We start from the raw sequence: 14,653 nt of genomic DNA on the forward strand, positions 1-14,653 counted from the left end.
ATTAACTATGCACGCAGTGATTGGCTGATAGTCTCTGTCAGAGATTTATTCGTAGAAATATTGTAGATTGCAATATTTTCAAAAAATAGAAAAAAGATCTGTTAATCTCCCTTTTTGATATTTTTTCTATTTTTTGATGATACTCTTTGATCTTTTTACATTTTTGGATGTGCGTACCTTGATCCCTCTTTTATAGAGTGCAATATTTTGCCATATTCAAATAAAGGTTAAAAAATAAAAATGTTAATTGCCACATTCAAATAAAGATTTTAAAATGCAGGCTAAAATGTCACTAATTAAACAAGTATGTTCAGCTAATTGTCAGCCTCTTACACGTATGCTTCTCATAATTAGTGAATATTCATATAAACAGCCTTTTAATTAACAGAGTAGAATAATCACGGCTGATAGTAAGACATGCAAATGTAAAAGAAAACCAAACTGGACACAAACGCAGCTGTTATTTCTTGCCCAGCTGATTAATGAAAACATATAATAAAAGGAAAATCTGGAGTTGGGATAACCTCCAAAACCAAAGGCGATACCTTTATAAAAGCTCATTATCGTCAAATATTTCTAAAATGTTTATATTCCGAGGCAGATTGCCGGCAACAGCCATTATAGGATATTTTGTGGTTTGGTCTTCACTACTCATAACGTTTCACAGATTTAGGAGCAAGTTTTAGAGCTAAAATGCTTTGTTAAATGCTTTTAGAACAAAAATTTAGAAGTCCGAAATTTAGAACTGACACGTCCATTATTTTTAAGATTTTCTCCTAAATTGGCGAGTTATGAGCTACTTTTAGCCTTAAGATGTTTTGTGAACGCGGGCCCTGATGATTTAACATAATTATGCTCCCTATTGTTTAAGTTGTTAACAGATGTAAATAATACCATAATAGCATACTATTTTATTTTATCAGATCACTTATTAGGTTTCATTTAAGTCAGGATGCTGCCTTTGTAGGCAACAAGGCAGCAGTGATATTTAATTGTTTTTTTTGGTTTTTTTTTAATTTTAGTTAAGGTTTTAATAATGTTGTTGTGTGTTTTTGTGATTTTTATTAGTTTTATCTTCAAAATAAAATATTCTTATGAAAAAAAATTTTCAGGTTTATTTTTATTTATTTTATTTTATCAAGTTAAACTAAAAGGAAAAGATAAATGACATCTCAGCAACTAGCTGAAATAAAATTTCAGTTTTCAGTTTTTCTTATAATTAAAAATAATTAAACAGTTGATTATTTTTAATATTACTGGTTTAACGATTTAATTAATTTATTTTAATTTTTAGTTTTAATTTTATTGTTAGTTTATGATATTTACCCACAAAATCGAATCAATCCGAATTCAATTTTTCAAAGTTGTTTGTGAACCAGTTCAATGAAAAGAACCGACTCACAAGACTGATTCATTCCCAAATCAGACATCCCTCACATGGGACATAAACGCTGCGTTCACATGCTGGTAATCGCACTCATATTTAGAGTATTTCATGGGAAAGATATCATTGCAGCCCTCTGGACTCCCAAAAGCAGACAAAAATAAAGCGTCTCATTCACTGTCCCATTCATTCAGAAGCACTACTGCCAATTCTACAGGAGAAATATAATGGATCATTGAAATGTGACACAGACATCCTGTTTAATGCGGCAGTATGGCCTGAAGCATGAGAAACAGTTGGGAATACACACACACACACACACACATCAGGTCTCAATGTCAACGCTCTGGTGAGTTCTCACAGACTGGACTGAAGGCGATTTTTATGCCCTCTTTTTTTAATAGTCCATCGGCCACTGATGGCCACAAAACAGCTGGATTTCCCATCAGCCTGAGAGACAAATAAAGGATCGGACAGAGAGAAAGGAAAAGAAAACTAGTATAGTGGAATGTAACCGCTGGATTTATTTTCATTTTATTTTATTTTTAAATTGCACATATGTGGGAATCTCACATTTTATATATCATATTTTCAAAATATACAATGAAATATTTCAAATCTGCTGAAAATATCATTGTTTTAGTTTAACTTGGATACTATTATAGTTTTTATTAATATTTTAAATCTGTTTTATATTTATATTTTCCATTTTAAATTTAAAGTTTTAGTAATTTTGGTGGTTTTTTTTACATTTTTAGTATTTTTTTTTATATTTATAGCTGTTATTCAAGTTTATTTCAGTTTTAGTTTGAGTTATTTTAGTACATCAAGTTAAACTACATTAAAATGAGGATTGTTGCCTTGGCAACTAGCTGAAAAAAAAAAGTTTATTATATTTTATTTTATGTTTATTTTATTTTAAGTATTGAAAATGTTCTTATGGTTTTTAGTTTCAGTTTTAGTAAATTGTGTTAAACATGACTGTGATGCAAAAAAAAATAATAATGATAATAAAATACATTTGTAAGTCTGCATCATGGTACTATTTGTTTTATTACATTTAATTTATTTTTAAAAACCATTGTGTCCAGACTCCAGACAAGATGATTTCCATTACCATTTGACAAATGAGATTTTTTTATTGTTGTTTATTGTATTAAATATAAATGTGTTCAATTGTCACGAAAACCATCTCATTGATCCTAAAAATAGGCTCTATTTTCTTTATACAAACTATAATCTCTAGTTTGTTCCTGTTTATTTTGGGGGTAAAATAACACCTGGATATTTGTGTTTGTGACCTGGAGCACAAAAGCAATCATAAGTAACACAGGTATATTTGTAGCAATAGCCAAAAATACATTGTATGGGTCAAAATGATCATGTAAAGATCATGTTCCATGAAGATATTTTGTAAATGTCCTACTGTAAATATATCAAAACGTAATTTTTGATTAGTAATATGCATAGCTAAGGACTTAATTTGGACAACTTTAAATGCGATTTTTTTCAATATTTAGATTTTTTTGCACCCTCAGATTCTAGATTTCCAAATAGTCGTATCTCAGCCAAATATTGTCCGATCCTAACAAACCATACATCAATGGAAAGCTTATTTATTCAGCTTTCAGATGATGCATACATCTCAATTTAAAAAATTTGACCCTTATGACTGGCTTTGTGATCCAGGGTCACTTTGATCAAGAGATTCAAACATACAACAATGTCTCTAACATACAGCTTCTTAAATCTGATTCTGAGACTATACAGAAAGCTGAGGAAAATCTTCCAGAACTCCACCGAAACGTGGGTGGAGGAGGTGGAGGGCTTGTTCTCAAGCGGTGTGGATGGTGGGGGTCCTAAAAAGCTTTAATGGCATGATAAGCCCCTTTCACAAGCTCTTAAACGCTCCTCCCTGTGATAGACTCCTCAATGACTGCCGTCTTTGTCCCTCTTTAAACTCCCACCGCTGCAGAAAGTTCAGAACAGGATCAGCCGTCCCGAAATAATCCCGCCACTCCAAACCCTATTGCTTTGTTTTCACAACAGCCGGATCAGCTGATAACCATCAGCCCTGCGAACAATCGCAGATCAATTCAAAAGACAACAAAACCCATCGCTGCTCGAGGAATCTGCTGCTGAAACTGAGGAAAAAAAACCTTTAAAGGGACGGTTCAGCCAAAAACGATCTTTCTGTCATCATTTGCTCACCATCGTTTTTATCATGCAACAAGAAGCTTATTGGTGATGGAGAGATGTCAAGCTCCAAAAAACCCATATGCAATATTTCAAGTCTTCAGAAGTCATGCGATAGTTTTGTGTGAGCAATCTAAAATTTAAGGTCAAACTATTTGATTTGTTAGAACAAATCTTGCATGCACCCAAGGTCTCAAAACTCTCACATTCAAACACAGTGCTTTGAAATGGATTATGGTTTAAATTCAGTGACGTCCAGTGCTGAAGGACCTGGAAACGAGTTTAAAATTTTAAGTTCCATTGTCCCAAAATCAGCGGGGATTTTGAATGGGTGTTTTGTGCTTGAAATAAGGGCTGTGGTGAACACAAGATCAAGATATCTTCATGTTTTATTCTACCACATATACATCGGTTTTGAAGTTTTACTTGTCTTGAAAAAGGTGTTTGCTAACAAGTGGCAAAATGGGACCACAGAGGTTATCGCAGACATTAAACATAATAATGTCGAGCAGATAAACTCATCTACTCACTAGTTGCTTTTATAGCCTCTTCATGTCTATAATTGAGCTCTTGCTAAATGTTTTTAAATAAAGTCCGAAAAGTTGTCAGAAATCACGAAACAGTTTGTTTATAGTCTATGTTTAGCTTTTTATTTCTGACGACTGTATTTAGTCTTCTTTGAAGTTGTGTTCATTTGTGAAGATCTTGATGAACAAAATGTGTGAGAATCAACGAAGACCAATTAAAAATCAACTTTTGTTGGTCACAGAGCTTTTTTTCTGCAGTAATCCAATGGAAAAGCCAATGGAAAAATCCTGTTGGGTTTTTGTCGAGGGAACAAAGGTGAAAAATATGTCATACTAAAGCGCTCTATTGGGTTTCACGTGTCTCGTAACCAATCGTAATGCAACAAGATTGAATATGCACAAGTGTAAATGAGATTCAAAAGCACGAGGGCAATTTACAGCACTTTGGAGCAACATGTGGTTGAGTAAATAATGAGGTACATCAAATCAAAGACAGTTGTCAACACATCAGGTTAATATTCATGATGGAAATCTGGATTCTTCTTAACAGGATCAGAGACCCCACTCCAGGCGGTTCGGTCCCATAATAATCCATATCTCCAACAAGACATTCTGGTAAACCCTGTTTATAATCACACTCTTGCAAACTATGCTAACTCAAACTTTCAGTCAAAATGTTTTTAAATAAAAACTGACAGAGTTGTCTGAAATCATGCAACAAGTCTTCAACATTCAGTAAAGTTGTGTTCATTTGTGAAGAGTCTTTAGTTTTAATGAACAAAATGTGTGAGAATCAACAAAGGCCGACTAAATATCAACTTTTGTTGGTCACAGAGCTTATTTTCTAAATAATAATCCAATGGAAAAATCCTGTTGGGTTTTTCCTCAAAGCAACCAAATATATCATCTTGGGTCTCACGTGTCTCATAACCAATCGTAATGAGGCAAGATTGAATATGCACAAGTTTAAATGAGATTCGGGAGCAAGAGGGCAAATTCTGTGCAAAAAGCAACATGTGGTCGAGTAAATAATGAGACTTTCCATCTTTAGGCGAACTGAAGTGAATCAAAACAAAGACAGTTGTCAACACATCAGGTTAATATTCGTGATGGAAGCATATAAAGAATCTGGATTCTTCTAAACGGGGTCAGAGGCCTGACTCCAGGCGATCCGGTCCCACAATAATCCGTATCTCCAGTAAAAACTGACTTTCTGGGCAACAGTCGTTCGTTGGTGGTGAGAGAACTATTCGCTGTGGAGCCTCGACATCTGGATTCAATCTTGCACAGCCTGTCTGCGCAGCGGTGGGCGACGAGAAACATCTGGTGGAGCTGATGTCAATTACTGCGTTGTGTTTCCCTTCCGAGATAATCCATCCAACACACACAAGCGCATACACACTCGAGCACAAACGGCTAAACACAAGAACGGGGTCAATGACATCCACATACACGCACTAAGAGTCATATTTAACTTTATCAGAGCATGTTTGACATCTTCAGTGCTTGTTTTAACACTCTACAGCACCAAAGAGAAGAATAAAATGCAGGCTTGTGCATGTTAGGTCTGATAAACTAGCATTTGCAAACCACAGACCCCATCTAGGGTGCATCGAGCGTCCGTTTTATTACGGCTGGGACTCAAAGGGTTTGGTTAATTGCTAATTGGACGCAGCTCTCAGCAGTTTGAGAGGAGAACCGTGGAGCCGAAGCGGGCCAAGATTGCCTCGTTTAAACACTAACAGCTGCTAAAACCGAAGCGGAGACCCGTACTTCATGCCTCGGTCTTCTTACTCTCTCTTTCTGACATGCACAAACTCTCCCACGCGACCCGAGCGCCGTGATGCCAGCGCTGGAGACCCCGGCAGCAAGAGCCAAGAGCAATTAAAGCGCTAATTCAAACCTGAAGGGCCCTTTTGTCCTGTGTTTCCTTTCTTCAAGTCAGAGGATCGGAATCTAACCACCCCCAACACACACACACACACATACACACACACACACACACACACACAAACTTCCCGTCTTTCAAGAGCTCCGGCCAAAGCTGAAGGGGAAAATTACACCAAAGTCCTAAAGCTTCACGTTTCCAACTGGATCTTCATCAAAAACTGGCTCACTAAAGAGGGATGTGCATGAGCAGGATGCTGGACAAAACAATAAATGTGTTGTTTTGGAAATGGTGTTTGGAAACTGTGTTTTTTTTTAATAATAGGCTACTTACAAAAAATGCCATGGTAGTCCATGATTAGGTTTTTTGTACCATTTAGCATCAGCATGTTTTTTCCCCAGATATTTACCATAATACTACCATGGCACATTGGAAAATACATTGGAAAAGCATTTAAATATCATGCAACATTAGTTTCAGAACCACAGTATTACCATTTAATACCGTAACTGTACCATGGCACCACCTACCAATGTTGTTAGTGCAAGCTAAAATAAAAACAATTCAAAATATTTTTTTGTTGACTGAAATAAAGCATAAAAAAATTCAAATTTAAATATTAGTTTAAAAAAAAAACTTAAAAGCTTAAACCAAAATTAGAAATATTGCTTTGGCAATTTACTGAAATAAAAAAAAGTTAAAGCTGAAGTACTAAAATTACTAAAACTATACATGAAAATAAATTAAAGCTAAATAGAAATATTAAATAAATGACAAAAACACATAATAAAATTGCTAATACTTAAACTAAAATAAAATATAAAATAATTTAAAACATTAATAAATACTATAATAGTACACAAACTACTAAAATAACAGTGATCTACAGTAATAATACTGGCATTTTGAGATAAAAGCCTGCATGGCACTAAAAGTTAGTATTTACATGGTACACAAAGGTACTTTAAAAATACCATTGTATATGCAAACAATGGTATGTTGGCATATACAATGCAAACATACCCCCCCCCCCCCCCTCAAAAAAAATAAAAAAAATACAGCAGTACCATGCAAGTGTTTTGTACAGGCAATGTGATATTCACTGTCATGAGTAGTCAAAGCTACAAACCTCATCCATCTACAGCCCATCACGCCCTCATGTGGTCAAAACGATCATCACATGATCTTCAGCATCATCAGCTACTAGTTCAACGCATTAGTTATTCAGGCCAAGGAAACAAACCCCAGAGACAAAACAATGCCCTGCGTTATTCTCGAGCACGTGGGACCCCGACAGCGCTGCTGTGGCACCGGGACGTTTCATTGTAAACACACACACACACACACACACACACACACACGAGCCTCCTGTAGATCAGTCCACCAAGCAGCACTGAAGTCCAGATGGTGTGAAACTTGCTGAAGGGATTAACGCCAAATCCTCCAGTGAGACACAAGAGAGGGTCCGTCTCTGACCCTCAAAACAGATTAGAGCCGGTTTACCACGCTATACAGACAGCTTGCCTGTACAACCTGGTATTAGCATGAAAATATACATTGATACTGTCTGTATGGGAACCACTGGCACTTTTTTATATGATGCCTCAGATGCCTTCAAAGAATGACATGATCTTCATTAAAATGTCCAAACAAACAACAAAACATGGTCCAAAAAAAAAAAAACATGGTAAATCCACCCTTACAAAAAAGCACTGTGGTTATGATATCAATAATCCATGGGTTTATGTGGTACTTTGAACTATACTATGGTAGTTTGTTTGGTCTGCACTCTTACAATGATACCAAGTAGTGTTGGGAAGCTTACTTTGGAAATGACCCTATTTAAATATAATAAGTGTAACTATTTAAATTACTTTATTAAAGTACATTTTCAAAATTTATTTTATTTTCTAAATTTCTAATGAATGATTTCAATTTTTCAAACATTTAAACCAGGCAGGGTTAACCTTACAGTAGAACTCTGTCAGACTTCTCAAAATATAATTAAGATAATAAAGATAAAATCAGATAAAATCACACACAAAATCAGACTTTAGTTTAGCACCTCCTTTTACTTTGAGATTGTTCTGAGGTTAAATAGGCCTACCGATTTATAATCTAGCAAGAAATAGTTTAATAGTTTAATAATAATTTTAGAGCAGTTGGCAAATGGACAGAAGTAGGCTACAAGTTATCACACAGATACAGTAAACAACAATTCACCGTGCATGGCAAAGGTAGCTAAAATACCATAGTTAACATGCTATCTGATGGAGGTTCCATATTGATGTGTTGTGTTAAATACGTTGCAATTTTAAATGTATTTTGTTTCATTCAAACAAAGGAAGCGTTCTGTCGTTCAAACAAATGGCAGTCAGAGTAACAGAAGAACGCGGGAGTTTGGAACGCTCGCGTCTCCCTGAAGAACGCTGTTCCGCATGCGCAGACCGACCAGTGCTTACAGTCTAAGCAAAGCAAGAACGCGTATCGTACCTTACAGTAAAAACTAGAACGGCTGCAATTACGGTATTTGCCGTGGAAAATTCGCCTTACACCGCAAAACGTCTTATTATCGCTGCTCTGTTGATCTTTTTAGTGTGGCATGCCGCGAGATGTGTTACTGTAAGATGAGAACTGCTGACAAAATGCTGCAAACACGCACAATCACGCCACATTAGTGCACTTACATTGAAACGCGCTCGGAATCCCGACCATTGTGATCCTCCTCGCTGTGTGTTTGTGCTTCTTCACTAATAGATCCACGGACTTCAGTGTGTGTGTGTGTCTGATGGGGGTCTCAGCAGCATCTCTGAGATGTTCATTCTACTGGAGGTGGAGCTACAGAGACCCTGATGAACAATAAACCAAAAGCTTATATGGCAGTCATGATATCAGATGTTTATCACCAGTGTCATACATACACCACGCATGTAAATTGTATCATGTCCAGAAAACATCTATCAGTCATGTTTCCAAATTAAATGTAGCACCCCTGCTGAAAACAAACAATAGACACCATTACAACATTTGTAATGGTTTTACTGGTAATAATGGGACTAGTATTGGTTTTAATGGAAACTGTAATGGACACTGTGGGTTTCTAATTGGTCACCTTATTGGTGGCTTGTTAAAACCAATAAATCCTAATGGAATATGTCCCAAAACACAATACAGAAAACTATTTGATTAGAAGTTGATGGTTTATAATGTTTGTGTTGGTATTTGTAGTGGAAACCATTAGAATTTTCAGCGATGGTTTCTATTGTCATTTTATTTTATTTTTTATTATACGATAATACTTTGTAGCTACTTCTGGTTTATTCATCATGTACCATAGTATGAATTTCAGGACCATGGCATATATAAAGTACCTTCAATTGAAGTTCACTTGACAAATGAATGTATACAAATATAAATATTCCACAGACTTTCAATTAATATCAATAAACCTATATACAAAATATATTTTTGTATTATGCACGTGTATATTATTATAGTTTATGTTTCATATGTATTTCTTAACATTTTGAATTAGGTTTTTTATATTTTCAATTGCCATTTAAATTAATTCTCTTATGCGCTGTTGTCATTAACCCCCAAAAAATTTTGATTTGTTTATTTTCATTTAGTACATTTTAGTACATTTATTTGATTTAGTTGCCAGTTTTAGTGTAAGTTTTTATGTTTTTCATCCAATATTTATATTTTATTTTATTTCAGCTTTATTTAAATGAATGAAAACAATTTTTAATAGTTTTGATTTTAGTTTTAATTTTAGTATGAAACAACAAGAACAACAACACTGATGAATACAAATTATATTTTAGAAAATAAATTAGTAGTTTAAAAGTTTTAGATGAAATAAAGCATGTCACAATTCTTTTTAAAGGAACAACGTCTTATATCAACGTTTTTGTTGTTTGTTTTGGTTGCTATAGAGTGTAAAAAAAAACACAGTGTTACAAATTACAGGGTTCCTGAATAATCTAGTGGAAGGAATCATTGGATTTCAAAAATGTTGAGAAAGAATTAATCTGAATAAAGTCTTTAGGGTCTAAATTGTTTTTCATCCCTGTCTGTGTTGATGTTGTGTCCATCCAGGTCCTCATATGTTGGTGGTGTCTCTAAAGAGGATGAGAGTCTCTCCCTCCTCCTGCTGCCTCCCACATGAACACATGCCGCTCATTCTTTCCCAGTCCCCTCACGAGTCGCCACCTGCTCCTGAGCGTGCGGCACAGCTGCTGACCAACAACAACAAATTAACACCCACCCGTCCATCCTGCACCTCCTTCTCTCTGATGCATGCGGAGAAGATGCTGCTCCTCGTACCTGCTAAAGTGTCATCGCAATAGATGCAGAATATAAAAGCAAGAGTCATTTATAGTACATAAATATGCACAAATACACTTAAAAAGTAGTTTTTATGAATATTTGATCTTTTTTTATCATTTTAATTTTAGTTAAAGTTTTAGTCTTTTTTTTTTTTGTCATTTTCATTTTATTTATTTACTAATTTATTTATTTTTTATATGTCTATATAGTTTTTATTTTTGTATTTTTATTACTTCAAGTTAAACTAAAAGAAAATTAGAAATGTTACCTTGGTGTGCGATATATATATATATTTTTTTTTTTTATAACTAATATTTCTTTTATTTCAAGTAACAATTTTTAGTTTTAATTTATTTTTTATAAACGCACATATAGTTCTACTATAGCAATTTGTAAACCAAAAATTCAATGGTATATTATATAGTTATAATACAGTATTTATAATATATTTTACATTTTATTTATTTAATTGTATTAATTTATTTTATTAAATTTTTATTTATTTATTTTTGTTTGTTTACATGTTTTAATTTTGGTTTTAATTAATGATAATAACTCTGGTTTGTATGGTTTGAAATGCTAGAATAATAGATGCTGAACTCAAAGACAGTCAGTACTGTGTTTGTTTGTGGATCATGTTAATGTGATTCTTTAAACCTGTGTGAATTTAAGAACTGACCACCAAAAATCACTAGCTGATAAATGATGTTAGTTAAGAGAAAAGACTTGAACGGAGACGTTGCTGCAGACAGACAAAGTAATAAGTGTGCAGCCTATGAATACATCATATGTGTCACTCACCAGGCCTTTGTGATGATAATTTGTAACGGGCAAATGAAACAGCGTGTGTTACGTCAACAAAGACAAAAATGCGTTAGTCCGAATGGCAGAAGTCACCCTGCCGATGTGACTCGTGCCAGCGCGTGTGTGTGTGTTTGACAGCTGGGCTTGTGTCTTTGAGTGTGTGTGTCTTTGTCACTGGTCTATTTAGTGCATTAGCAGGTCTTTCACAATGCAACAGCTTGAGAATGATTGAGCGACACACACACACACACACACACACACACACACACGTCTGCCCCTCAGCTCTTGTTCTCCTGCTGTTCTGCTCCTGTGCTTGTGATTGTGTACCTGCTGTTCTCCTGAGGTCCACGCAAAAGGCCGGGGTCAGAAAGGTTAGCAGGCAGACGCCTGGTTAACCCTCCAGGGTAAAGATATCACCACACACACACACACACACACACACACACACACACACACACACACACACACACACCACTTCAGGACAGTAAGATTATATGTGAGCAGATGGACACCAGCGACAGCTTATCATCTGCACAGACATACAGCACAATTACATATATTTACATTTCATTTTTTTTGTCAGGCAAACACACACAGACTGCTTGTGGTGGGCTGCTTGTACTTGGCAAAAATAGAAAATAAAGTTGTGGTTAAAGTTTTAAATTTCACTGCGCAAACATGAGCATTATTTATATACTATTATAGTTTTAATCACTTTTATCTTTGTGTTTTCAGTTTTAATCTTAGTTACATTTTTAGAAAGTTTGCTGTGTGCCTTTTTCATTTTTATTAGTTTGTTATTAGTATATCATTTATTTTTATTTCAGTATTAGTTTTGGTTTTCAATTATTTCAATTTTTCAATTTATTTTCAGTCATTAATGCTTCAACTTAAACGTATTTCAGTTAGTTCCCAAGGGAGCATTGCTAAATTTTGTTTTCATCTAATATTTATATATTTTTATCTAATATTTATATTTAATGCATTATTTTTTAATTATATTTACTTCTACAGCATTATTAATATTAACATTTTTACTAATACATTTTAGCACAAAATTAAAAGTTGTAGTGAGCTAACATGAACAAACAACTGATTTAAGCATCATTCTGCAGAATAATGCTGAAACTGTGCATATACTGTGTGTGTATACAAACATACATATAGACACAGCATCATAAAAACACATCTACAATATAATTACACACACACACACACACACACACACACACAAAGACAAAGCAAAGGTACAGAGACAGACATACACAGGTCTGAGACCCCAGACAGACATAAGGATTATAAGAGCAGATGGTATAATGGTAAAAAACACCAAACCAAAATATGCAAATATTCATATAACATGCCCAACGCACTCACACACAAACACACATATAACCATACTGTAGCAGTTTGGAAAAAAACAAAAACAAATTGAATGGTCTGAAAAATATTGGAAAATCAAGTAAATATGGCAAATAATAATTATGGCATATAGTACAGTATGTATCAAAATACCAGCACAACACTTTCATGAGGGTCTCTTTGTTTATCTAAATAATATAATATAATGTAATATAATAAAACACACACGCAAAATACCAAAATAATATAGACCACTAAAATTAACCGGAAAATTGTCTAACCAACAAGAACAGATGCAGAAAATTTGCCTCCAAACTCACTATATTTTAATTAAGTCAGATTCCTTTTATACATAGGTCTATTGTTCATTATTGGCTTTGGTGAGTAAATTAAATGGCTGGTAACTTCGGCAAGAACTACTGATGGAAGTGTTTGTGTTTCTCCTTCTCTGGTCTTGCAAATGAAAGAAGAAAACGTAAAACAAAGAGACAGATACATACTTCTAAATAAAATGAGGCAAAATACCATTTTATGGTCTAAGACGATGTTGCACGTCCCGTAGCATTCATTCGCTCCTAAATGAATCAGCATTTCTGAACGAATCGTTGACTTGCTCATGAAGATTCGTCTCGTTCCTCGATGATTCAGTATTGAATGAATGATTCAAAATGCACGTATAATACATTCCCTTGTCGCCGTCTGATGTAACTGCAGAAAGAGTCGCTGTGAATAGCTTTGTTTGTTTATGTTTCAGTGTTGTGGTACGAATCAAATGAGCAAATGAGTCAATATTCACTTATTTATACTGTCACTTGTCGCCATCTACCGGTGCAATTATGTAATTGCAGAAATCCCCACTAATAACACTCTGCAACAAACACAGATTAATACAAACAGTATAAATTCAATTTCCTTGTCTTTTACTGTTGCCAATATTATTTTTTAAAAGATTCATTAAGAAAAAAAAAAAAAACACTTTAAAACTTTAAAAATTGAATTGCTTAACTTTGTCCAGTCACCTATTTATACAGCAGTGTACAATACAGATTGTGTCAAAGCAGATTTACAGTGTTAAACAGGAAAATATTGTTTCAAAAGTGCATACAAAACAAAATCCAGTTCTGCTGCTTTAAAAAGAGGACAACAGCAAACAGTCAGTTCATTGCTGAATATGTAAATATCTGACTTTGTCTACAGTAACATGTCAAATATCTGCATATCACTGCAAACAAATGCTTTTCTTACTTAGATTTTTTTGTCTTGTTCCCAGCCAAAATATCTAGAAATTCTTAAATAAAGAAGTAAAATTTATTGTCTTGTTTTCAGAAAAAAACATTAATTAAGAGAGTTTTTGCTTGAAACAAGCTAAATAATCTGCCAATGCACTCTCAGAAATAAAGGTACAAAAGCTGTCACTGGGGCGGTACCTTTTCAAAAGGTCCACTTTTGTACCTATTAGGTTCAAATATGTACACTTTAAGTACTAATATGTACCTTTAAGGTACCAAAATGGGCCCTTTAGGTACAAACATGTACCTTTTGAAAAGGTACCGCCCCAGTGACAGCTTTTGTACCTTTATTTCTGAGAGTGTGGGGTAAGCAAAATAATCTTGTTTTCTGTTTGAAATAAAATTATTTTGCTTGTTCTAAGCAAAAACTCACTTAATTTCACTTGTTTTTTCTGAAAACAAGACAATCAATTTTACTTGTCTAGAAAATCCTTCTTTATTTAGCGTAGGAGGGTCTATTCAGGATTCAGCACAGACCATTCATTTGCTTTAGTTTCTCACTAGTATTAGGCATGAGGCTAAAAGGAAATTATGTTTATTATGTTCAATAAACATGACTGATTATGTCATCATGGTGATTATGCGTTCTCAGGGCGTTTGAAGAATGATTCCACCACTAGAGGGAGACAAAGTCAAAGCTATTGTGAGTAGATCATGTGAAGCAACAATTAACAAAACACTGAGATTCTTCATTACAGTATCAGATGGAAACAGACTTTTAAAAAAGAAAAACAAACAAATAAATAAAGTGAGAATTTTGATTCATAGTATTTTAGGAATTATATTCACGTTATAAGTTTTTCCTGTGCCCTCAGTATTGCTTTCGATTTTGTTGGTCTGTTGTAGAATCATTTTAACTAACAAAAGCCAG

At 34.3% G+C, this 14,653-nt stretch overlaps 1 protein-coding gene across 2 annotated transcripts in view; it reads right to left on the minus strand.

Moving 5' to 3' along the window:
- Positions 1-8,810, minus strand: part of cbfa2t2 (CBFA2/RUNX1 partner transcriptional co-repressor 2) — a 38,594-nt gene extending 29,784 nt beyond the window's left edge. For both annotated transcript variants that reach the window (XM_058779671.1, XM_058779670.1), the window contains exon 1: positions 8,683-8,810. In XM_058779671.1, the coding sequence (XP_058635654.1) occupies positions 8,683-8,710 (28 nt within the window). In that variant the 5' untranslated portion in view covers positions 8,711-8,810. The remainder of the gene's footprint in view (positions 1-8,682) is intronic.
- Positions 8,811-14,653: the final 5,843 nt, after the last annotated feature.

Source organism: Onychostoma macrolepis, chromosome 06 (assembly GCF_012432095.1).
Source record: "Onychostoma macrolepis isolate SWU-2019 chromosome 06, ASM1243209v1, whole genome shotgun sequence".
Taxonomy (NCBI): domain Eukaryota; kingdom Metazoa; phylum Chordata; class Actinopteri; order Cypriniformes; family Cyprinidae; genus Onychostoma; species Onychostoma macrolepis.